General features: G+C 40.8%; 1 protein-coding gene across 1 annotated transcript in view; it reads right to left on the bottom strand.

Moving 5' to 3' along the window:
* The window catches only part of CA7 (carbonic anhydrase 7), a 122,495-nt gene that overhangs the window by 6,732 nt on the left and 89,928 nt on the right, over nucleotides 1–25,835 (bottom strand). The window contains exon 6 of the mRNA XM_069217199.1: nucleotides 12,884–13,039. Within this exon, the coding sequence (XP_069073300.1) occupies nucleotides 12,884–13,039 (156 nt within the window). The remainder of the gene's footprint in view (nucleotides 1–12,883; nucleotides 13,040–25,835) is intronic.

The following is a 25,835-nucleotide window of genomic DNA, read 5'->3' as shown; positions in this document are numbered from 1 at the left end:
TAGAATGTATTGGTGTAGAATCTAGTAGAGTGGTGTACAGTAGAGTGGTGCATAGCAGAGTGCAGTGGCATAGGGCGAGTGGGGCAGAGTAGAGTGGCGCAGAGTTCAGTGGCAGAGAGTGCAGGGTTGCAGAATAGAGTGGTGTAGAGTGCAGTGATGTAGAGTATCATGGAGTGCACTGGTGAAGAGTGCAGTGGTATAGAATGGTGCAGAGTGAAGTGACATAGAATGAAATGGCGTACAGTAGAGTGTTGCAGAGTAGAGTACTGTGGTGTACAGTACAGTGGTGCAGAGTTTTTTGGAGTAAAGTGCAGTTGCGTAGAGTGAAGTAGTCTTGAGTAAAATGGTGTAGAGTGCATTGGTGTTGAGTGAAGTGGTATATAGTGCAGCTATATAGAATAGAGTGGTGCAGGGTGGATTGCAGTGGCATAGAGTGGAGTGATGTAGAGTGAAATAAAGTGATGTAGAGTAGATTGTTTCAGCGTAGAGTGCAGTGGTGTAGAGTAGATTTGAGTGACTTAGAGTGGATTGGTGTAGAGTGCAGTGGTGTAGAGTGGAGTGATGCAGATAGAGTGGTGTAGAGTGTAGTAGCGTACAATGCATTGGCATAGAGTGCAGTAGTGTGGCATCAAGTGGAATGGTGCAGAGTAAAGTGCAGTGGCATAGAAAGCAGTGGTGAAGAGAAGAGTGGCATAGAGTTCAATGGCAGAGAGTGCAGTGTTGCAGAGTAGAGTAGCAAAGAATGAAGTAGTGTAGAATGGAGTTGTGGAGAGTAGAGTGGAGTGGTGCAGGGTAGAGTACAGGGGCATAGAGTGGAGTGATACAGAGTGTAGTGGCTTAGAGTGCATTGTCACAGAGTGGCCTAGAGTACAGGGGTGCAGAGTAGAGTTTAGTGGCAGGCAGTGCAGTGTTGCAGAGTAGACTGTGGAGTGCAGTGGTGTATAGTGCAGTGGTGTATAGTGCAGTGATGTAGAGTACAATGGCATAGAGTGCAGTGGGGTAAAGTGTTGCACAGTAGAATATTGTGGTTTACAGTGCAGTGGTGTACAGTAGATTGGCATAGAGTGCAATGGCATAGAGTGCATGGGTTTTGAGTAAAGTGGCATAGAGTACAGTGATGAAGAGTAGAATTCAGCAGTGCAGAGTAGTGTGGAGTGGTGCAGAGTAGAGTAGAGTGGAGTGGCATCGAGTGCAGTGGCGCTGAGTGCAGTGGGATAGAATAGATTTGTTTCAGAGTAGAGTGGAGTGGTGCATGTAGAGTCCAGTGGCATAGAGTAGAGTGGTGTAGAGTGGGGAGTAGATTAGAGTGGCATAGAGTGCATTGGCACAGAGTAGAATGGTACAGAGAGGAGTGCATTGGCATAGATTGCAGTTGCATAGAGTGCAGTGTTGCAGAGTTGCAGAGTAGAGTGGTGCAGATTGGAGTGGTGTGAAGTGCAGTGGTGAAGAGTGCAGTGGTTCATGGTAGAGTAGTGTGGGGTAAAGCACATTGGCACAGAGTAGAGTGGTGTAGAGTAGAGAGGCATAGAGTGAAAAGTGTAGAGTAGCATGGCGCAGAGTAGAGTGCAGTGACTCATTGTGGAGTGGAGTGCAGTGGTGTGGTGTGCAGTGGTGCAGAGTAGAGAGGAGTGGGATAAAGTGGAGTATGCATGGTATTGTAGCACACTGCCATTACAGTCATCACATCTTCAATTGAAATTACCACTACATTTGCACAAACAGAAGAATTTACTGATAAACCTATACAGTGCACAAAAGATAGTATGTGGAAATGTCATCACCTGGTATATTGATTGGGTTTGATTGTATTAAAATATTTGTTTCCACATTAATTCAGAATTACCAAAAAACGTGCTTCATTTGTGCTTTTCTAATTCTGATATATTCTGACATATCTGGACAGTTCATTTACAGACATTAAGATTTTGTTTTGTGCTAGAAACAAATACAGTCATACACGTTTCCTCAAGCATACCCCCAGAAGCCCGCATGATTGTCACATAAATCCTCTCACTGTGAACGCAGAGAAAGAAAAGTAAACACCAAGATCCATGAAAGGCAGAGACTGACATCTGACCCATGTCTTTGAGTGCAAAGCAAATGTCAAGATAAGAACAAGATGTAAAGGCCTTTTTATAGAAATCCAGGACTGGTGGAAGAATACATTAAATATGGTTCGGGCAACAGAAGGAACAAACTCAAGCTGGATAGTCGCAAACGAATAGAGCTAGCAAATAGAAAGCAAGCAAATGTGAGTTACAAAGCCAATGGTAAGGAATGGGTGGAATGCATTCCCAGGAAAGGTGTCTTTAGCTGCACTATCTGGTAGGCTTCTACCTAAAAGGGTTCTCATTAAATGGAATTATTGCTCTATGGAGCTATGTTTGTCCTACGTAAAACTCTTTTTAATTGATAAATAATTTTTTCTTTTCAATTTGTCTGGAAGCATCTCATTTAAGTATATCGTTCATCAAAGCCTGAAAAACTCTCTCTCCCTCTCACTCTCTTTCTCTCTCTCTCTCACTTTCAATCTTTCTCCCACTCACACACCCACTCAGACCCTTACGCACCCACTCACAGACCCATTCAGACACTCATGCCCCCACTCACAGACTCACTCAGACTCTGTGCACCCACTCACAGCTGCACTCGGACCCTCACACACCCCCTCACATACCCACTCAGACACTCACACCCACTCAGACTCACACACCCACTCACAGACCCACTGAAACCCTCTCACACCCACTCACAGACCCCCACAGACACTGAACATAGCCACTCACAGACCCACTAAGACACTGATGCACCCACTCTCACACCCAGACACTCTCACAGCCAATCTCACACCCAGATCCACCTTGTCACACCTATTCGCACACCCAGACAGACAGACAGCAACCAACTCCGGCTGCCCATGTCCCAAAGGCTGTGCACAGCGTGGGGTTGAGTGGTTAGGGGAGTTGGCCGCAGCATCTGGCCACTGGTCAGGCCCTGCCGCCAACCCCGGCTGCGCACGGGCACGGTTGGATGAACGTGTAGTATTGAAAATTACTTTACTCTAAAAAAAAACATAGAAATTCACTGAAAAAAACAAAGGTTGCAGGATTGTTATAGTTAGGAAATAGAATTTTAAAAACCATAGTAATTCACTTAAAAAACCAAAGGTTACAGGGACGTTATAGTTAGGCTCACATTTTAAACATACAAAACCATAAAAATTCACCTGTTATTGTTAGAGTTATCTCAAGTAACTATAACTCATTCCCAAAGTAACTCTAACTCGAGCCCTCGCCATGCACTGCTAATTACCCTACAAATTACCACACTCATGACACCTTTGATAACATCATTGATAATATCAATGTAATATTCGCAGCAAAATTGTTGATGAAAATACTGTGCATGGCGAGGGTGTGAGTATATTTTAAATCTAATTTAGGGTTTGCAGATGGGTAATGGTATTGGGTGGTAAGGATGCTTTTAGGGTTTGGGGTGGGTACGGGTATAGGTTGGTAAGAGTGTTTTAGGATTTAAGGGTGGGTAAGGGTATGAGGTAGTAAGGGTGTTTTCAGGATTTAGGGGTAGGTAAGGTTATAGGGTGCTAAGGGTGTTTTAGGGTTTAGGGTGGTTGGGGGTTTGGGAGTTTTTCTGCCCTGCCCAATTGAGAAAATATTTAAAAGTACATTAATTGTTTAAAATAAAGGGGAGATTTGGGGTCTCCTCAGTTTTAAAAAATCAACAAAATTATTGTTAAGTGATCAGTATGTGTATGTGTGCATATATAAATATGTATATATGCAAATATATATATGCATATCATATATGTAAAAAGTAGGGGTTTCACTTACATCATATACACTTACGTTGCATTGTAAAGGTATAATCATGGTAAAGACATGGATGGTAAAGGTATTGTGTGATAAAGGAAGTGTGGTAACATCATGACTAAACGCATGTGTTGTAATGTCATGCAATCATTTATGATGGCTGACCTGCTTGTTTAATTATTGCCATGGTTGCAGCAGAGATCATGGATGGTACTCAATTCACTCCTGGATCCCTTGCATTTAGAATTACTTGTAGACTGTCTTTGCAACTAAAAAGGTTGCCTAATCTGCCCCACTCCTTTCATTGTGTGGCTGCAGTATCATCTGTGTTAGCCTTCCTCCTCAACTTACAGTTTCTAGGCAGGATACTGATCACTCCAGGCATGCCCCTTCCTCTAGGATGATCATATTTTTAGGTCCAGCGTGCAAGCAAGTCTGTTGTTGCCTTTATCCATGCCTGCACTACTTAGAATTACAATGATGAAAAGTGAGATGAAGAATTAATTACAAACAAAGAATGCACACTCAACGCACAAGCGTCGCACATCATGGGGATACCTGCGTGTTTGAGGAGGAGATGCGCTCAGACTCATGGAACACACACAACAAAGAAGGAAGTGGCAATAGAAATAAGAGAGATAGATATGGCATAATCCTTCTTGCTCCCTTTACCTCTTCTGTCACTGCCGCCATCTTGAAACGGAGACATAAACAGCCTAGGCTAAAGGAAACCCCGCAGGTGCATCTGATCTTCTATAATCCAAAATATTGTCCAGGGGTAAATGCTAGTGTTCTTTTCAATGTGCCAAAAATCATTTTTAATATGAAAAATAAAACTTTTAATAAAATATTCTATCAACTCAGTTGCAATTACAGTTTTAAAACGTTCAGGGGAAGATTTCTCAACAAAATGGGATTAAGTGGTGGTTTCATTGGGATGAATGAAAAAAGAAGACAGTACAAGATGGCTGTCCACACACCTGCAGCATTTACCATTTCCATCTAGGAAATTACTTTCAGTCCTTCTTTGTGTCTCAGGGGGATTTCTTTTGATACCCATATGATAATGTCAGGCATGACACAAGAGGCTGCCTAATAAACCTAATATTCAATAATTCTGAGGTACGACCCTCAAAAGATGGTGGCTGGAGTGGGTGGCTGTGAGGGACGCAGAGAAATATCAATTTGAGCATTGGCCAACAGTGGTGCGAGCAGGGGTAAGCAATGCAAGCCCACACTCTTGGCTTTGAGAAGGGTCATGTTAAGGTATAATGTGTTACATTCATTTGTAGAGCACCCCTCTGCAACCCTTCTTCGTTCCATGAAATAACACAGTGTCTACACACTATACAACTATTCAAGACACACTAGGATCTGTCTAACCGAATAGAACGTAAGAAATCATGGGCTCAGATCAGGAACAAAAACATGTCTTGTACAAATTTCTAGCTTCCACCTTTGGCCTTGAAGCCGTAATCACGCCTAATAACAGAAAAAGGAGACCTTAGTAGACACATCATAATTTATTTTGTCGATGGTTTACACATAGCAGTACAGGGGAGCTCCAGGGATAATTATGTCAGCACGAAATTAAACAGCTATAACCCAAACAGTATAGTGGGGCAGCTAATTGTGCAAGAGCACTTTGCTTTTTTCTCCAGGGTGCCAGACCCCAGAGGAGTCACTTGCACAGGCCCCACTCAGGCCTTCAGTCACACAATAATGCTGACGCAGGAACTAGGAAGGTTACATGTTCGGCCCGAACAGCTGCAGTACCTTTATTTATGCCTCCAGCAGCACACAACCCTCGGGATGCAGGCTTTATATACAACGTATAGTCACCGGCGGCTCCTCCGCTCATCGCCCCCCCCCCCCCCCCCCCCCCCCAGCAGCAGCAGCTGCATATTGAAAAATAAAAACGATAATAAGCAATGTTGTTATCGTTTTTATTTGTAAGGGGTGGGGCAATGGTGGATGGTGAGCACAGAGAGGGAGTTGTGTGCACTCCCCTCAGTGCACATGTGTGTATGTCTGGCTGTCTCAGGACCCCCAAACACACATGCACAGAGCTCTCCCCACCTCGGCACTGTGTTGCCGGATTGGAGAGAGCAGGGACAGGCTCCCAGTCTGCCTAGGAGTGCCAAGCCAGGACGCTCAGGCCAATCCTAACGCTGCTCTCATGCTGCCAGCATGAGAGCAGCTTTAGGAATGGCCGCAATGTAGGCTGGAAGCCTGTGCCTGCATTGAGTGGAGACAGAGAAGTGGCGCAGCAGTGGCAAGTCAGGTAAGTTCTTTTTCAATGATTTTATTTGTGAAGTTGTCTTTGTTTTGTGCCCCTTGCCCCACTGCTTTCCCCCGACAGGAGCCGTCCCTGTATATAGTGGTGACTGGGTGGCTCACTACACAGGGGTAAACATCTTTGTTGGTGGAGAAAGTTTTGCACCTACTAACCCATCCAAATCTGGGCTGATTACTTCTTTCTCTTTACGGAAGGAGATAAACCTCGCACTATTTTCTGGATGAGAAATCACTGATGATCCGTTTGTCAGTCCCCACATAGGTTTTCGACCTAATACCCACCTCCTGAGTGAGATTTACGACTGCAGATTCTCTGCACATGTGGCAGCGAGATATGCAGTAGTGAAAAGCATTGAAGCCTGCTAGGATTCCTTTGGAAAAATAATGGCCGGTGTAATGAAGGCGTTAGCAGCAATAAAAGTATGGCCAAGAATGGCTTTGTGAAACACGCACTAAGTTTTCAATATACACAGCAGCTCCTAAAAAGATAAAAAAAACAAAAAACTTTATACAAATAAAACAAAATAAAAACCTATATTCCGAGAACTGTTCCTTCTTGACATCCGACAGAGGCAGAGAAACACTTCTCGGAGCTCACAAAGAATGTTTTGGGCTCTTGATGAAAGCTTCGCAGACAACCCGTCAAATGAATTTGCTCCCTCTGCAGTATGCTTTGGCAGCCGAACTGCACGTTTTATGAAACAGATTTATTTCAATTTCTCGTTGTCACACTAAGTACAGGTGAAAGGAAAACAGTGAAAATCTCCAGAATCATAACTGGCTGTGCATGGAAGTACACAGCACCGCTTAGACAAATTATATATTGGCTGGCGCCAGTGCAACAGTAATTGGACAAGACTTTCTGTAGGACATTTTTTGTTTCTCTATTACCTTTGGCGCTGATGATGATTCTGAGGGAAACTTGAGAAAATAAAAGTTCATCTACTTTGGCTCCTTCATGGAAAGTTCCATGCTGAGCCCACAAGCAAGGACCAAGAAAAACGGGAGGGGACTCAGAAAGTCTGATTTACCATTTTAAATTCCATTGGAAATGTTGCCCTCTTATACCCAAAAATGGATGGACAGAATTTCATCAAATTTGGCACAAAGTTTGAACTTTACTCAGAAAGTGTGCTTTTTTGTGATTTAGTGGAACTCTGTTCTGTCATTCTTTAGAAATTAGTATTTAAAAAGAAGCTCAGGTTGGGCATGAAGGGGTTATCCCTCAGAAAAAGTCAAGAGATTTCTGGACGTTTGATACTGCAGGAGTACCGCTGTACTCCTGCAGGACTCCCATGGTACCAAACAATTACAAAATAGCAGCTTCCTACTGACCATAGTAGTTTTTCTACTGTTGGTCACTGTGGTACTGGAATACTGGAAAGATCTCACTGGCTGGCTGCGTCATCTAAGAAAATGTTGCATACACCATTACAGCACTCAGGAACTCTGTCCCTGGGTATTGAAAATAAAAAAGAAAAGGCACATAAAGGGTCAGAGGGAGCACATTCTGATCCCTGGGCCTTATCGGGGGCCCAAGGGGACCCTCCCTTAGTTCAAAATTTAAAAAATAAACATTTTGGTTGCAGAAACCGCAGTTTCAGCCATTAGAACTAGGGTACCCAGTTAGGTTCCATTGTGGTACAGCAGTACAAACCCGGTACCGCTATGCCAAAAAAACTTAAATAATTATAAGAGTCTTGTCATAGATCAGACACTGCAGCAAACTCACATTGGACGTGATGCCCGTGGAAGTGGTTGCCCATAAGGAGTTGGGCGCAGTCTCTGTAGCCAAACCTTGATGGCCATGGCCGAAGAAGTGAATTGGCTACCTTTGGGGGTGTCAGGGACAAGCCTAGTTGGAAACGCTGGGTTGGCCTCACATGGGATTGAGCTTATGGTCTGGTCAAAGCATGGCAGTCGACCATGCACAGCAGTGCAACTGGCCACCCACAAGGGGATGGACTCAGGAAAACGTCCTGCTGTGTATGCTAATGGCCATGTGCAACAGGGGGGATTGGCCACAGGTTGCCCAAAAGGCTTGGGTGTATACGCAACTTTGAAAATAATCAAAAGCCACAGAGGGGGGAGGAGGGGAATGGGATCAAGGGAAAGGTAAGTACTGGAGGAAACAAGGAAGCATGGAGCACGGAGACTACACTGCTGAAGTCTTAATTATTGTGTGGCCTGTGGCCTTTTGTCTTTGTTTTAATTGTATCTCTGCTTCCGTTTGTCACCACTTTGAAAAAAAGTTGTCTATAACTAATCTTTGAGCTAGCTAACTGGCAGAAGAAACTGGTAACTTGAGTGCTTGGATGGTTTAAAGGTTGTTTGCAGGAACTGGAAAGGGGAGAGTAGTTCAACTAACTGTAATTTGCTTCTGTGGTTAATCTGCTTTCCAAAAGTTCCTGCGGCTCTTGACAGAGGGTCGTCAAGCCTGGAACAGGTGTAGTAGTTTGCTGCAATGACACTCCTTAGAGAGAAAGAGGAGACTTCAACACAAGAATGACAATGGGTTACAGACTTTCGCTTAATTGCTAAAGTGCCCAGAAATAATGAGAATCTATAAAGGGAGAAGTGGGGCAGCATCTACGGTGCCCTGAGCCTGGGCAGCCGAGTAGTTGCTGCTGTCCAAGGTCAGGACACCCTGGTTTGGGTCCCCCCATGTGACATTTATTTTGAACTTTTGCTTTTCAGCATTCAAAAATAGGCAGGTACTTCAGTTGACATGTTGCTTGTAAGAAGACATGCTAGACACAAGCAATTACCGCAGACCCAGCAGGCTGCTCGTATCTGCCCCCGAAGAAAGCAAGAGGGATATAAAAGGTGAACGACAATGGTGACCATTGCCAACTAAGCAGGAGAGCTGCGGTGAGATAGGATAACGTGAGCCATAGACGAAATAACCGGTGTTGCTCTACAAGGATGGAGATGGTAGTTGGGGTGATAATTTCAGGTATCGTTCACAAATCCATTGTTAAAGGAACCCCTGATTTTTGGCAGAATGGTTACTTTCTGTGGCCAGGTACATGCTGGAAACAATGCCGCTCATAATACCTAGCAAGCAAAGCAAGCAAGCAAAAAAGCAAGCAAGTAAAAAAGCTGTTTAGGAGAGGAAAAATGGTTAACTACTTGGTTACAATAAACCAGTTGAGATGTTCACACGGGACAGAAACTACTTTTTGGGCTAAACTCAATGGAAGTCAGAGAATGTTAGATATGGTCAGTTAATATGAAGCATCACTTCCATACACGGTTCAGTATTTTGCAGAATCAGAGCTTGGAGAACAGTCACATGTGTGATTAAGATGATAACCAAACCTTACTAGACTGTGTTTTCTCTTGAGGCAGTTTCACCAGGTACCACCTCCAAGGCACCTCCTAGCAAGGCACATTTTCAGTTATTTTATGAAAAGTGAAGTAGTGTCTTCTGCTGGAGTACCGTGACCCTAAGCGTATTTTGCACCACATTAGAGCTGCCATCCATCTTACAGAAATGTGATATGTGATATGATATGTGTTCTTGAAATAGAGTCATTCTATCTCAAACCCCAGGTGATTGTTCAGTATACAGGCAAGTGTTAAGGACTTGAGGCCAGATGTACAGTTTGCTATTCACAGAAGAGGAAATCGCAAATAGGGATTACCTATTTACGATTCCTATTCTGATGTACAGTATTTCCTAAATGCGACTTGGGCATTTAGGAGATGCAATTACCACTGACTTGAAGTCGGAGGTAACTAGGTTCAATTTGAAAAAAGCACCCCAACGTGCTTGTTTTAATTGCAATAGAGCACACTCATGCCCCTTAGGAGTATGTGTGCGCTACAGGTGGTCCCCTATTTTTGGGATGCACCAAGGGGGTCTTTTACCCTTTGTCATCTCTGCGTTTGCATTTCCTAAATAGTGACTTCCTAATACAAAATCGCTAATTAGGAAATGCAAAACCGGCCATTGACTAAAATGCAATGGGATTTCTTAATACCAATTTCCTAATAGTGATTCCTACTTTGAGGGAGTCACTATTAGAAAATTGGTATCTCTGTACATAGCACTTTGCATTTCTTAAATACGATTTCGCTGAAGTCACTATTTAAGAAATGCAAAAATGCATTTTTGTACATCTGGCCCTTGGGTCCTGACCTTCACGGATAATCAGTCAGATGTTTGATCATCAGTGTTTGGTAGCACTCTTGCATATCTGCCTACACAATCATGCTGGGGCTGTCAAGATTTTGTTTCCCTTTGAGCTTGCCTTTTGCATGTGTGAAGTTTATACATCAAAATGAGATTTACAAACTAGGCTTTCTTCATTTCGCTTACTTCCAAATAGAATTAAAAATAAAAAATCTAGAAGGAGCGTGTTCGCTTTTTCTCCTAGTGCCTGCTTATTCTCCCTTAATGCAGTTTGTAAATGTTTATTTTACTCCTTGACTAAAATTATCATATTGTACATTCACAAGTAGCACAACTAACAGAGAGACAGTTCTCATTCGAGAAATTAGTGGAGAATTATCTGCATAAATATGTGTTTCTTGGTATTTCACTTTATTTGATGTTTCTTTCAGGCTGGCCAAGATTTTAATTTAAATATTTAAATTGTTGTTATGAAGATGTTTACTGTTGAGAAGGGCTCTGATTCACTAAAGTAAACTTAGACCAAAAGTCTAAGTTTAGACCTAAAGTCTAACTTTACTCGTAGTAAAGTTAGACTTTTGGTCTAAGTTCACACTTTTGGTCTAGGTTTAGACCAAAAGTCTAACTTTATTACAAGTAAAGTTAGACTTTTGGCCTACGTTTAGACTTTTGGTCTAAACTTAAACTCTTGGTCTAAGTTTACCTTTGTGAATCAAGCCCACGGTTTGGTGACTAAGCTGCTGAACCTGAAAACCTGAGAAAGAATCCAGCATATATATATATATATATATATATATATATATATATATATATATATATATATATATATATGGATAGATAGATAGATAGATAGATAGATAGATAGATAGATAGATAGATAGATAGATAGATAGATAGATAGATAGATAGATAGATAGATAGATAGATAGATTACAACAGCTAAGCATTATGTTTGTCCACTTGAGTGCTCATGCAAACACAACTCTGATTTATGTGATTTGTTCTCTGGTCCTAACCCACTTTGTTTCATGTAAATCACCCCATGTTATATGCTCAGTCTTCAAGGAATTAGGCCCAGAACATCAATAAAGTACTAAATCTGCACTGGTGGTTGTAATGTTACAAACTGGTGGAGATTTACTACTTTTTGCAATTCACAAACATTAAAAGTAACATACCTAGAGACCTGCGCCTAATGGATGTCTCCAGGTGTATTATCAACAATGCTGTGTCCGTTTTACAAGTTGTTATTTCTCCAGTGTGGTATTGTACAGTACAATTCACCTTTGTGGAAAGGAAGTCCCACTGTGAAGTTTCACGTTTTCTTCCCTTTCCTGTTTTTTTCTGTAAGGGAAAACATTTCTCACCATGAGAAAACCCTTCCTTTATTCCCTTAAACCACCACGACGTTTGTGGGTGTTCCATTCCTCTTCCCGCACTGGAAAGGGAATTACACTGGATCCGATATTCTATCATTTCCAGGAGGGGTGGAAGTTTTGCAGATGAGTTTGTGAACTATATTGTAGGAGTTCACACATTCACTTGGCAAGCACACGTTGCTCCTCCTCTGTCACCCTCCTTGAGTGGAGTTTACTCCTGCATAATTTGTACACAGGTATGGCCTTCAATTATCGCAGTAGAAAATGCATGAACACATGCCAGGTATGCTTTTGCGGATATCTGACAAGGGTAAATATAACCATTTTTTAGTTTACACATTTCATTATAAACGAAAATGGTCTTCTTAAAAAACACATTCTCTGTAAAGTTCTATGCTTTTCCTCGAAACTATGTCTGCACTATATCAAATAAGTTAAATGACACCTCAAAATGACCGAAAGGCATCGCAGCCAGGAGGGGCACCAGCCGAATACCTTTAGAGATGGGTGAGGATAAACAGAAGTATATTCAAGTTTGTATTATTCTCAGCAGTTCAACATTTGTTAGCAAGATCATATTTTAATTTTGATTTATTTACATATACTCTCTGTCTAACTCTTTTACAAACCAAAAGTAACCATAAGAAGTGTTATGAAAGAGGAATTGGTGCATTGCAGCGCTTATTATGCAATGCCGGAAGACTTTTAGAATGTCTACAAAATATTAGTTAGGCAGTGTTTGCAAACCTTATTTTCGCACTGATCTTAAGATATAGAATTTGGTAAATGTTAAGAAGCTTATGTCTTTTGTGAATGTCCATGGTGTCGTTTTTGCACTTGGTAAATTGGTGGTTCGCGTTTCAGTTGTCATCCTGTCATAGATGATATTCTGAAGCCCATGGGAACGAATATTGGTGGGAAACTGTACACAGTCAAAGATGGACTGGTTGATAGAGAAAATAGAAGCTTCTCACACAGATCCAAGGCTTTTAAAGACTGGCAGGCTCCAGATCAGAGTACATTTCATCTGCTTTGAGACATGCAACAAATATATTCACCCAGAGCCGGAAAATTAATTTTGATATGCATGTGTCCAAATGTCACTGTAATGTAAGCATCAAGACACACCTCACTTTTAAAAGCAGATCTCTGAGTCAACATTTGATTGGTTCGTTGTCAGATCTTCCTTGGCCCTTGCATCCCTCCCACACCCCCTCCTCTGAGGTTTGCAGCTCTACCTGTTTTTCTGAGATCCTGATAGGTTCCTTCAGTACAATCCATATGACACTTTCATTCAGAGGCGGTGTTGTCAAGGAGCCCAGGTAAGTCCAGTAGTCCAGGCTAGAGGGCAGCAGGCATCTAGGGTTGAAGCCATGAAACTGCGCTTGGGTCCCCTGAAAAACACCACATTTTATCGTGTGAGGAAATCTTGGAAAGCAAACAGTCAGCAATGTGCAACCCCTTCCTGGCATTCGCTTCAGAATGTCAGAGATAACACTTTCCGTGATACCTTTTTACACAAAGAGTTGTTACACAAAGACATCCAAACACGTTTGAAAGATTGCATGATTTTTGGCAAGGTCTCAAGGGAAAGCCATTACATTTGCTTTGTACAGACACCATAATCACGTATAACACTCCCTCCAGACCCCTACTCTACACTCTACTAAACACGCAAGAAAGGAAAAGCTCAAACTTAACACAACTAATTCAAGAGAAAGAATTAAAACCCGTATTACTAATCTACTAACTATTAATCTGTAATCTTGGATTCTGGATTAGAGTGCAACTCACTGCAAAGGGTCTCAACACCTCGTCAGGAGCAATAAGTGCTTTATCAATACAATTTATAATTACAGTTACAATACTACAATGTATAAATCCCCCTGTTGTAAATTTTAAAATAGTCCTTCTGCACATCAGTCAATCTCTCTTTAAGCATTTTAGGCATGAACGTTTAAAAAGCTTTTCATAGTTGCATTTTTACTTAAAATCAATATTTGTTCTTTTTTGTTCACACCTTGTCTATTTAAGGGCGTGTTGTGTTTTTTGTGTGCAGGGGAGACCTCGCCCATATCTGCAGCTCCATCCCTCGACGTACGCAAACAATGTCACTGATAGTCAGTGCTTCAAATGGGCCGGTACTGTCCGGTACTGATTACCGGCACTTCATTATTTTGAGAGGGAGAGTACCTGCACTTCTCAAGATAAATGTAATACTTTTAATTGGAGGGTACCAGCACTTCTCAGAAACAAGCAGGTACTCTGGTACAGAGTACCTCCAATTCTATTTTTCCATTTCAAGTACTGCTGATAGTTCATAGGGCAATTGCACAGGTTTTATTAAGTCACAACATCTGCAGTTTGCAAGTCAGTGCACTTTGGAAACTGAACAACAGAAAAAGCTGGAAACAAAGGCCTTCTAGTCTCACCACATTGCCTATTTCGACATCCTACTTTGTAAAAATAAATACATAAACGTAAAAAAAATTTCGGAGCCTTCCACCTTTGCCAGTGACAACATAGCTCCCTTGCCTTATTCCTCCTCGTTCCTCTGTCCTTCGCTGCTAAACAATTCGCGTCTGAAATCTCACTATTTCAGATTAATTTTCATCACTACTTTCTACCTTTGTCACTGCTCTCCCATCTTTCTCTTCAACATTATTTTCCCTTTTCCTGTATTTCTCTGTCTCGGCCTGAGTTAAATACCTCTGAATATATAAGTGCATAAATAATAATAATAACAATAATAATAATAATAATAATAATAATAATAATAATAATATATAAATAAGTACTAGTGCTCAAATATTCAGTGTCAGTACCCACCACCAGGTCAAATTAAGCGCTGCTCATTTCACAGCCTGCTATAAAACTAAAACAAGCATTTGCAATGCAATGAGACTTGCATTTGCTCAAGTTAGAGCTATTAGAGTCTAAATTCCTAACTGGACTTTTCTTGCCATTTAAATTGAAAATGAAACGTAAACAAGTTCAGCCGATTGAAAGCATCATGGCCGCCATGAGAATGAGCACGAAGGAGAGACACAAAAAGAAAAAGAAGTTCACTCACAGTCAAACGTATCGGCAATCATGCAATTATCCAAGTAAGAGGGGCAGCCTGCAAGGCAGTAACAAAACCACCCCAAGGAGGAACAAACGTAAGCATTTTCCAATGATAACAAAGGATTTTTCAAAGGCAAGCTCATGAATGAGTGAAAGTGATGGGCATGCGGTGGCGTGATTAAAAGCCCACAATACTTACAACAGGTCAAAGCGCTTGCACACTCAACCCAAATATTCACATAGTCGTCCCGCTTTGTTTTTACCATTTGTTTACTTATTTATTTTTGATGTTTGTAAACTGCTGGTTGACATCCTGCAATATATCTGTAGTGCGTTTTACAGATATAAAGGTAGTGCTGACCAATATGTATTAGCCAGTGGCCAGGCAGAGCTCACCAGCAGGAGGAGAAAATCCTCAACACGCACTCTTCAATCGTGGTAGCCAGAAGAATGGTTTCTTGCAAATGACGCTTGGTTCCCTCTTCCTGCAGTTTACCTCACGAATGTATTTAGCTTCATTACTGCTGGCAGTCTGGTGTATGCTTTCACCACTTTTACTATAAGGAAATATTTCCTTGTGTTACACTTGAGACACACCCCATGGCTTCTTGTTCTAGAAACACACCTTTTCATTGAAAAAAGTTTAACTCTTGCGCTATGATCAATCACTGGGAAACATTAATGTCTCCTTTATTAGCTCCCAATATGTTCCTCCTCTCAATAATACATATTTTGATTTTAAGTCTTTCCTCACTTGACTTGTGGTACAAACCTTTATCCGTTTTGTTAGTATGGTATTAAAGAGCCTGTAGAAATACAGCTATTGACGTTGGAAACCTCCCCAATTACACAATTGCAGCTGCCATTTCTGCTTTTTAAGATAGCCTCTCACTGATCCCTTTGACATCTAACAAGAGCAGGATAACTGAATTCCTTCGTAAACATTGCAACCAGCTTAACTCTTCAATTTCTCAATGCTTGCCATAGGTCTGGCAAGTGTTAAGTGTGAATCACAACAGCATGACTACTGAAACAATTTTCAAGTCATTAACTATAGTTCCATATAATGAAATGTTTAATAGATATCCATTGTTGTTTAGCTTGCCTTTTTAGGTCGAGCCTTCCAGATAGCAATAGTTTTCTGGTTGAAATAAACCTATTGTGAGCTTACCAAGATCTTACAGTGGGATCAAGGCCTGCCCACTGCTTAGCATTGGTTGGGTTGGCTTTATTGCTGCTCTGCTTAGCTTTTTTTTCGATGGCTTGCCTTGTCCATAATGTGTTTGTCCCTCCCCAGGAGTCCATCCTCTTTACTTCTGTCTTTCTACTGCTGACTTTCAGGAAACTAAATTTTTTGTTTTTGCTTAAGCACACCATGAAGGTGCATGTGTTTTCCAAATACTTACCTTGTGTGCTTCTCTCTCTCTCTCCCTCCTGCTCAGTGTCGCTCTTGCTTGTCTGCTTTTCTCCCACAGCTCTGCCCTCGCTTGTTTGTTTTTAGTTAAGCACTCTACAAGTCCATGTGTTTTTCAGCTGTCTCCCTTGTGTGCTTCACTCTCCCCTTGCTCTGTATTACTCTCTTTCATCCATGTACTTCTTTACCTCCCTTGTTTTTGCTTTTCTGTTTTCTGTGTGCTTCTCTCTCCTTCAATTAGCGTAGCCTGTTGCTCTCTCTCACCCCGGTTCTTCTATGGTGTTCTCTCCCTCTTGTGCTTCTCCCCCCCCCACTCTTTGTCTGCTGCTGTTTCCCACAGGTGCAAGTGCGTGGAATTGCGCAACTGCCATTGTACCTTGTTTAGCTTTTTAAAGAATTTACCTTGATGATGCTGTACAGCATCCTGACGGTAAACAACACACCAACCGATCAAGGTGATAGGACCTAATGGCTTTGCCAGTGCCTGCCATTTCCAAGTATTTTTCATACATATTTACAACTGGCATGAAATATCTGGTAAAAATGCATTGATTTCATCAGCAAAGTAGCAGCGTTGATGTCCTTGCCTACAGTTTATGCACATAGTATTAATTTGCTTTTTGTACTCCAGCACATTCTTGTGTATTCTCCTGTTGTCTATGCTTGGTACTTGATAAAAGAGTTTTGTAGGGCAAGATGGCATCAGCATGTTTGCTGTTATGTTATTTTGGACTGCTTGTCTTTGTGAGTTTGAGTGGCCATTTAGTGATACGTGCATAAATGGCCCTCAGTCAGGAAGGATTAGGATGTAGGAAAGATGGTAGTGATGTCAGAGGTTATGAAGATGGAGACCTGGCTGAGTGCCGTCTCAATGAAATACATCTGACAAAAGCTGAAGACTGGCTTATTTGACTTCTAAGTAGTAAAATCCATGTTGGTTTTATGAATGAGCTACTAATGTTGTTAAACTGAGCTTCGTAAATTGAGCTTTCACAATGACCAACAAAAATGTGGTAAACTGAGCTTTTTGCCCAAGACATAAACATGCTATATTTACTGACAATGGCAACTACCGTAGTACATACACTTTTCTGGAGGTCAGCCTTCGGGAACTTGTCACTAAAGCATAAAGAAAGTTTCACCAATTGTGCATGCATTGTTAAAACCAAGAAAAAATCTAAAGCCCCACATTGAAAAGTGATTAAAGGATTTAATTTGAAAATTATATTATGATCTATGCCCCTGATTTATGCTTCCCTAGATATGCCACTTATCAAAAAGACAATTAAACTTCTCATAGCTTAAGGAAGTGGGATATTAAATTGTTTGTAGTTTTTAGGATTCAAAGGAAAGTATAGTAATCTCAGTCTTTGTTCCATTTAGATGCACGCAGCTTACACCAGAGATCTTGAATGGCCAGGAGACATTTGAATAAATTCATAAACTGATCAGGCAAACTGTCAGATCCCATGGACAACAAGTATTTACTATATGATACTAAAATGAAGCCCTGTGGTTGTGGAGGGGGTCGAAAGTAATGTTGTGTAGATATTGTAAATTACAATACTTGTGATCCTGTAGGGACCTCCAAACAACAGGATGAAGAGTCAAATGCATAACTTAAAAAACACATAGACCCCTCCCTTCCAAAAACACTCTGGCCTATGTAAATGCTTCAGGGTCACATGAGGGACCTGGTCTGGTAAGTAGTATCTGATGGTTCACCCTATTCAATGTGGCACTGAGGTCTAGGAGGAATAGTTTTCTTTCAGCTTTTGCTTAAAGCAGGCTGTCTCACTTGAGGACTAGGGCAGTTTCTGTGTCATGATGGTGACTGATATCTAAATGGAATGGCCATGGAAGGGTTTAGAAAAGAATGACCATCCAGTTTGATTTATAGTTGTATCACCACTGATATTTCTGTAATTTGTGTCTATACTGGCGGGCCTAGATTTGGCCAGTCACTGCTTGTGTGGCTTTTGTGGGGTCTAGATATTGTTCTGAGGAACATAATTGTTTTCATAAGGGAGGTGTCCAGCCTCCCTTCAGAAAGAAGCAGTTCACTCTTGCGATAACCATAGGTGAATGCAGAGGAGAATGATGTTTAGTGACGATTCTTGAATCAGATCCTCTAGATCTCAAGTATATTTCAGTTTACGAAGTAATTTTCTCTAGCATATATTGATACACTTTCATTCAGTATACCTTAGGGGGCAATGGGGAATGAGAATGATTAGGACATTGACGTTTGAGCTTCTTTCTTTATAGAGAACTGTCACTGGTGCTAAGTTACTTGCTGAAACAATACTTTGTGTATATACGGGTGTAGAAGAGGTTGTCTAGACAGGGGTGTAATTTCGGGAGGGGGGGGTGTTGGGATATTACACCTCCCTAAACATTTATTTTGCATTAAATAGTTGGGTACAAGGGCTTCCTGTCAGGTATGATGTAGTGACTGTCGGATTTCACCTGGGATTTTTACATACCCACATTGACAAACACACACATATGCACTCTCTCTCGTCTTGGTTTTGAAAGCCTTAAAATATAGATTTGTTTGAAAAATGTTGTGTATTAGGTGCCCCTAACAATCCGCCCTTCTCTCTCTTTTCACTGCCCTTTACGTCCCCGCCCCTCATGTCCCACTTTTCATTTAATGTATTTTAACAAGAAATCCCAGTGTGAGCATTGAGAAATTTGCAACTCACCCCCAACATATTGACCAAGCTATGCCCCTGTGTCTAAAGGGAGACAAGGGGAAGGGAATGGACAGGAACTTCGGGAATGCCGACTAGCAGTGAAGTGGTGGCATAAATTGAAGGTCACAGAACACAAACAGTGAGGTCAAGGAGAGTCAGCATTAATAGTTGTCAGACACATGCCATTATCTACAGCCTAAAAGTAAGCAGATGTGTCAGAATGAATGAAAATGTTGGAAAGGTGGTTGTGATGTCAGAGGATATGAAGTTGGCGACCTGGGTGAGTGTTGCCCCAAAGAGGTGTATCTGGCCAAAACTAAAGCTGGGTTTATCTGACCATCAAATGGTAAAATTCATATTTTATCTCACCATCAAATAGTAAAATACATTTTGGTTTTCAGAATGACCAAAACATGTTTAACTTCTTTGTATCCATAATTTCCTCTTAATATACATTATGGTTATCCTGAAAGCTAGACTGGAATTTACTATTCAATGTGCCGACAAGCCCACCCCTTATTGATTCATGAATGCATGAGATCGCAAAGGATTTTAGTGGTAATGCACCAGTGAGTTAGTTCTTGGTCGATATTAAGCTGTGTGTGAGCCACAGCATTGTAAACTTCACCATCTGTGGTTATGGTAGTACATGATGGCCCTCTTATCCAAAATAGTAGGGTGATTCAGGGCTATAGACTAATGATGAAACAGGAGAATGTGTGGGCAGGGGCAAGTTGAGAGATATTTAAATTGTCACGCGCAATTACTGAACACAAGGCTGGTAAAGATGTCATCTGAAGATCTAGGTGGTGGTTGGGGTAGCAGTGCTACTGACATTACAATCTTCTTAAGGCTCTTCAATTTGCTGCATTACTAAAACCACAAAAGAGGATGAATGTTTAAACAGACCCACTGGCTACTAAAAGGTTACCAAATTCACACTTCCGGTTGCAATACTAGTTATTATGCCTGCAACGGCCAATTCTATAACATGTCATCATAAGTTTTCAAAATTTGAGCACTTAAAAGTTCAGAGATCAGATGCTAATTAAAACTCGAATCAAATCAATCAACATTTGACTTATATATTTATTTTATCACATAAAGACCCAAGATGTTTCCTTTGTGCCACTTGGGAGCACATTGTAGGGCAGTAAGCTACCTGCCTGGAGAAGGTCAAAAGCAGTTAACATTAAGATAGATCTCCTAGACCTTCTAGGCCAGATCGCACGCTATTACACTTGTGCATGGCCTACTGCAAGAAGTTACCAGTGATAAGCTCTCATGTATGATGGTGTGAGATATTAGGCTGTCTACGACCCATCTTTGCATCAGTGTAAAAGATGTGCATGTGCCTCGGAATATTTAAATGCATAAATACTCTTAGAGAAAATATTTTGAAGACGTTTCTCCAGGAGAAAACTCTGTTAGCTTCTGAAACTGCAGATAGACACTATTTCGCATCTAAAATTCAGAGCCCCACTTCTTGCAGTTCCTAGGAGCAGTGGTGTCACTTACTTATTTGCCTCAAATTCCAGAAAGGTGGGCGAGGTGCGTTGTTCTTCAGCTTCGAGTAGTTATTTATCCTGGCTGGAGAATTGTCTGATTCAAAAATAAAGCTTTAGAAAATAATGGCTATTGCTTCTGAACTTTACAAATGGAGTATTCAGTTGCCCCCTCTTTTAAGTGAAAGGAAACAGATCTTGTACCCACTCTTTTTGAGGCATGGTATTGGATCATGTAGCGAAACACTTGTCACTTTATTTGTAATCAACCTGCCTGATACTGGGCTTAAAAATGCTAAATATATTTTGCTTATTCAAAAACGAATGTTTTAACAGCTTGGATCGTATATTGAATATGGCGTATACATGAAGAATTGTGCTTCTGGCATCGGAAGTATGTTTATGTAAGGAGCATAGGTGTTTTGGATTCATTTTAGACATGATTTATCTTGATGAATTTTGAGGGTTTTAACTGACGAAACCAGAGTGTGTATTTTAATTTTTTTAGATGTTATTGCAATGTGTATATCTCTGTAAGTTGTATTAAACTGAAATGTGTTTCTTTTATCTTTTTGAGATATTATTGTAAAGTGTATATTTCTATAAGATCTATGCCTTGGAAATAAATGTTGCTACGACTACTACAACTACTATTAAGACACATGCAAAATAGGCTTCTCTTTCTGGTATTCCTCAGTCTCTGCCATTGAATGAGTGGTCCCTCCACTGAATATCTCATATGAGTTACAGATTTGTGGCTTTTCACAGTTTATCTGGGGGTGCCCCCAGGTTTACTAGGCAAGTTATATATGGGCATGTTTATTACCAGGTTCTCAAATATTAAGATCTAGTGCATAATGAAGCTTTTTTTTGTCCATGCTGGTCTTTTCCTGCGGACAACAGCACAGAAAATCTTAATTAAAGATGATATTGAAATATTGATCCATAAAGCCCAGCATAAAGTATTTGACAGACCCTGTGAAAAAATTAATCCTTGGCCTTCAGTCAGTCAGTCTGTCACTGGCCCACCCGTATGGTGAGTCACATGTTAAACCTAGTTGTTGGCACACAATATGTAAACAAAGACATAATTGACCTATAACAGAAATAGACTATTTATCTGTCTCCTGGAGTCATTCCCTAATCTAAAATATATGCTCATAGGAAATGTACAAATATTGAGACTCAAAGGAGAGAGGAAGTATACTTTTAAAAATATTTTATTTTTGTAAAAAAAATTCTATTGTGTTTCTTTAAAAAAGGTTTATTACGTTATTTATCAAAAATATTAAATGTGTTATTTTTCTAAACATCATTGACAATATTTTTAAACATTTAATGAAAAATACACATATTGCATATATTTTTTTTAATTGTATGTATGTAATAAATGTTTTGTTATCTATCATTTAATATTAATATTTACTTCAACTAAAAACGTTTTCCAAAGTTGTGTATGTTTTTATTTTAAGGACAATGATAAATTAATGTTCATGAATTATTTGTATTCGTTTTTAAAATATTACTTTTAGAAAAAAGAATTTAACATTTAGTTGAAATTATAATAATGTTATTTACTATATATATATATATATATATATATACTTACCATTACAGTGTCAATAGTTCAGACCATGATGTTTTTTATATGCAATAATAATTTTATGGTCAATATTTCGTCTTTTATTGGGTCCAAGGGGAAGATCTTATTTTATATGCCCTAGCATGGACAATGATCCATATGCCGAAATACAAATTTTCGAGTATACAGTTTTTTCCACACATTCTTACACCTGTCTTGTCACATGCTTTTGCAGGATTCTACTGAGGCATGAATGGTGCATTAATGTGTTTTGTGTTTTAATGTGGGCTTTGTGGTACCCCCTTCTGAGGCCCTTCAAGCATGACTTATCAGCTTCAGACAATGATCTGTGCCAGCAGCATTCCAATTTGTGGCTCAAAACTTTCAGCTCCACCATCTATTCAGCGTTCACTTTGCTGTTATCTTTAATGCCATTTGTCGTTGTTTTCAGTATAAAGGACAACTTTTTCAGCTTGTTGGTAATTTTACAGGGAATTTTTTCAGGAGTTGCATGCGTTTGATCCCACTGATTTGAAGGTTATGTCAAACGATTTGTCACTTATATTTTTGAGTTACCTGACTGGCAGGGATTTGCTTCTGCCCTGCTGAGAACCATACGGCTAAACAGTGAAAGCTCCGTTTACATCCCTGCTGCCCAGTTATGTCTGTGGTTACATGTTGTGTGTCAACACTAGGTCGAGCAAGTGACCAGCTGTGTGGATTGGGCCACTGGCTGGATGAAGGCCAAGGCTTTCATCTTTCCCACAATGTTTTATGTCGGGTTTTATACAACCACATGTTGATGTCACCTTTAATCAAGATTTACTTGGCTGTGGTCTGCAGGGAAAAGACCAGCATTGGCCTTTTATAGGCTTGCTACATCAGCAATAGAACATATCAGGCTTTGCCAGCACACCACTAAAGTTGTATCAAGAAGCTCCTAGAAGTTTAAAAGGTTCAGTAAAGGAAACCTCAGGATTAAAATAAGGGGACCAGGGAGTTTCTAGGATTTAAACTGTACACGTCAGTGGGATTGATGGAATGCTGGGTTTTCAGAAGCATTAAGGTGTGTCCATGTTCAAAGTTCCACAATGATGGTGGGCCTCTGAATTAGTGTTCACATATTCGCCCCGCTGCTGCACCCTAAAATACACATTCTTTGTTTGATTTATCATTGGAAAGTTTGTTTTCTTTGTTCCCACTGATATGCAAGGTATGCTAACCACTGCTTCATTATAAGGTCAAACTCTGCTACAATCTACGTCTGTTCAAGTCGCTTGACAGCGCAAAAATCTGAGTCACGTATTATTTAACTCTTTATTTGCACTGCATGTTTTACTGCTAATCCAAAATTAATGACTAACCCTTGCACTAGCACAACATGGTAACAGATCGGAATGCTGTATTTGCGTTTTTAAATACACTTTAGTTTTTACAACAAAAACAATATATGTGTTTTTTACAGTGAAAAAAACTAGAATAGCACAAGAAATCGATAATTATAAATGTATTCTATAATACTTACATTTAATAATATCGTATTATACTCATACAATATTTGTATTGTACAATACTTGTATGATACTAATTGTACAATATAAACAATAACGAATATCTGCTGGGGCGTGATAGGATCAGGGTCCCAAAAATGCCTCTCTACATTTTGTCACCGACTACAGAAAACCATCACACTAAACTATACCTTCATTCAGGACCAGTTCAAGGGTAAGGCAATAGTAACCAGTATCATTGAGTGCAGCCGAGGAAGGGACCACGGACAAGTTGGTGCTATGTGTATTAAACGATGCCACAGTATTGGGCTGAAGGGTTTGAAAATGGTGGGAGTGTCTTTGCCCCAGCCTCCGACTATGTTTCTGCAGCTAGATTTATTTTAATTTGGGCCCGTTGACCTACTGAGCTGCCCCTTCCCCCTTTGGCAGGGGGCGTTGCTGCGTCATACTGTGGGTCCACAGGGCTTTGCACAATGAGACAGGATCGGCATTACCTACCTGGGGGACATCCAAGCACCCACTCACGTGAATTCATTTTAGACACCGAGGGAGCAATGTCAGTCCCCCAAACCCAGTTTTACAGATATCTGCAACTGCGCCACACCCTGACAGCCAACATCCCTGCAGACACACAGATACTGGAGTATAGCACCCTGGAGGCAAAGTAATGATGGGGTAGATGCAGTAAGGCGTTCTATCTCTGATTTACCGTTCCATCATCATTAATGCCCCAGACTGTTTCCTTAGACTGAGGCAGATATGGGAGACCTGGGTGGGAGAATTTGACGATGCAGACTGGCATGAGGCTAGGCTACCCTCAAGGGAACTGGCTATTTCCACACACACCTCAGACTGGTTCACCTCAGCTATTCGCATATCACGTATATGACTCCCCCCCAGCAGCTTTGTTGGTCTGCCCGGGCATACAGGCATTTTGTCCCAGATGTCTGTCGCCTGATGCAGATTTCTATCACCTCGTTTGGTCCTGCCTGGAATTGGAGCCTGCCTGGTAGGAAATTGGGAGGGAACTTTCTGCAGTGCTGGCCCACCAACTTGTTCTCACTCCTAGAGTGGTGCTGTTGTGGTTACTGGAAGATGTGGGGGGGGCGGGTGGAGAGTAGAGCACACTTTTGTGGGGCTGGCGAGGTTGGTGGCCAAGCAAGACATCGCTTGTAAGTAGAGGTCCCCCCCCTTAATGACAGAACGGCAAAGTGGGGGTGGACTGGTGTGCCCAGCTGGAAGGACACATATATGAAGCCTGTGGTGTTCCTTGCAATCACAAGAAAATCTGGGGCAGGTGGTGGGCTTACTATGGGGAGACGCAGGGATTAATTGATTGTTGTATTGACTGGATGGGCTTCAGTCTTCTTTTGTTTTGTTGGGCTGTAGCTCACACTGAAAATCATAAATTTCGTTATAAAAAATATGTATTTTTATTTGATGGGAGTATTCATAAAGCATCGACATAGCACAGTAGGTGAATGGAGAGCTCTGCAGAGTAAACTTAAATACATAACCCACAAGCGGGAGACAGGCAGACCTCTAATAAAGGCTAATCAATAGGAAAAGTTGTAGAATAAAAATATAGACATCTCAGGGTAAGGGGGTGGTGAAGAGATAAATACTGTACTGGAAATTAGCAAGATTATACAAAGGCAAGTGTTCATTAGCTGCACCAGTGAGAAAGAAAGTATTTCTAAGGTACAATGAGAGTACATTCCAGAGTCTTGGCCCATATCTCAAAAACGACTACTATCCTGTGAGGTTTTTAAAAGGCTTTTCAGCCAACCAAAGGATGTGGTTCCAGATGTACACCTGCCGCAACTTGTGAAGATTTTAGACAGAGGGAACTCAGGGTTTCTCAGATACAGAGCTTTTTAGATCGCACAAAAAACAAAGGCCCATATTTACACTTTTTTTGCGTCATGTTTGCGTAATTTTTTTAAATGCAAAAGCGGTGTAAACGTACAAAATACAATTATATTTTGTAAGTTTGCAGGGCTTTTGCATCAAAAAATGACTCAAATGCGGGGCAAAAAAATTATAAATATGGTCCAAAGTGTATTCTGCAGGTAGAGACAGTGATGCAGCTTTTTTAAGGTAGAGGACATAGGTTCTTGAATAATGTGGGGATAATTAATTGAACTACTGCATCAAAAACTGTTTTAATTGGTGCCCATGAGGGGTCAGAGTGGCAAGTAAGTAACGTATTAACTCTATTTATGTGTGCCAAGAAGTGTGGACCAGAAGTTTGTGGCTTGGAGGAAACGCTTACTTTCTAGAATAGGGTAAGTTAGAACCAAGCTGTTTTTTTTCTTGATTCGCTCCTTGATAAAGGTGGCAGTCTCTTTGATGTGGCATTAGGGAAATTAACTTACCCAACTGTCACCAGTTCCAGCTGAACCTAGGTTTG

The sequence above is a fragment of the Pleurodeles waltl genome, chromosome 12 (genome assembly GCF_031143425.1).
Source record: "Pleurodeles waltl isolate 20211129_DDA chromosome 12, aPleWal1.hap1.20221129, whole genome shotgun sequence".
Lineage (NCBI taxonomy): Eukaryota > Metazoa > Chordata > Amphibia > Caudata > Salamandridae > Pleurodeles > Pleurodeles waltl.
Note: the sequence above shows the minus strand (reverse complement) of the source record. Positions and strands in the feature narration are given on the sequence as shown.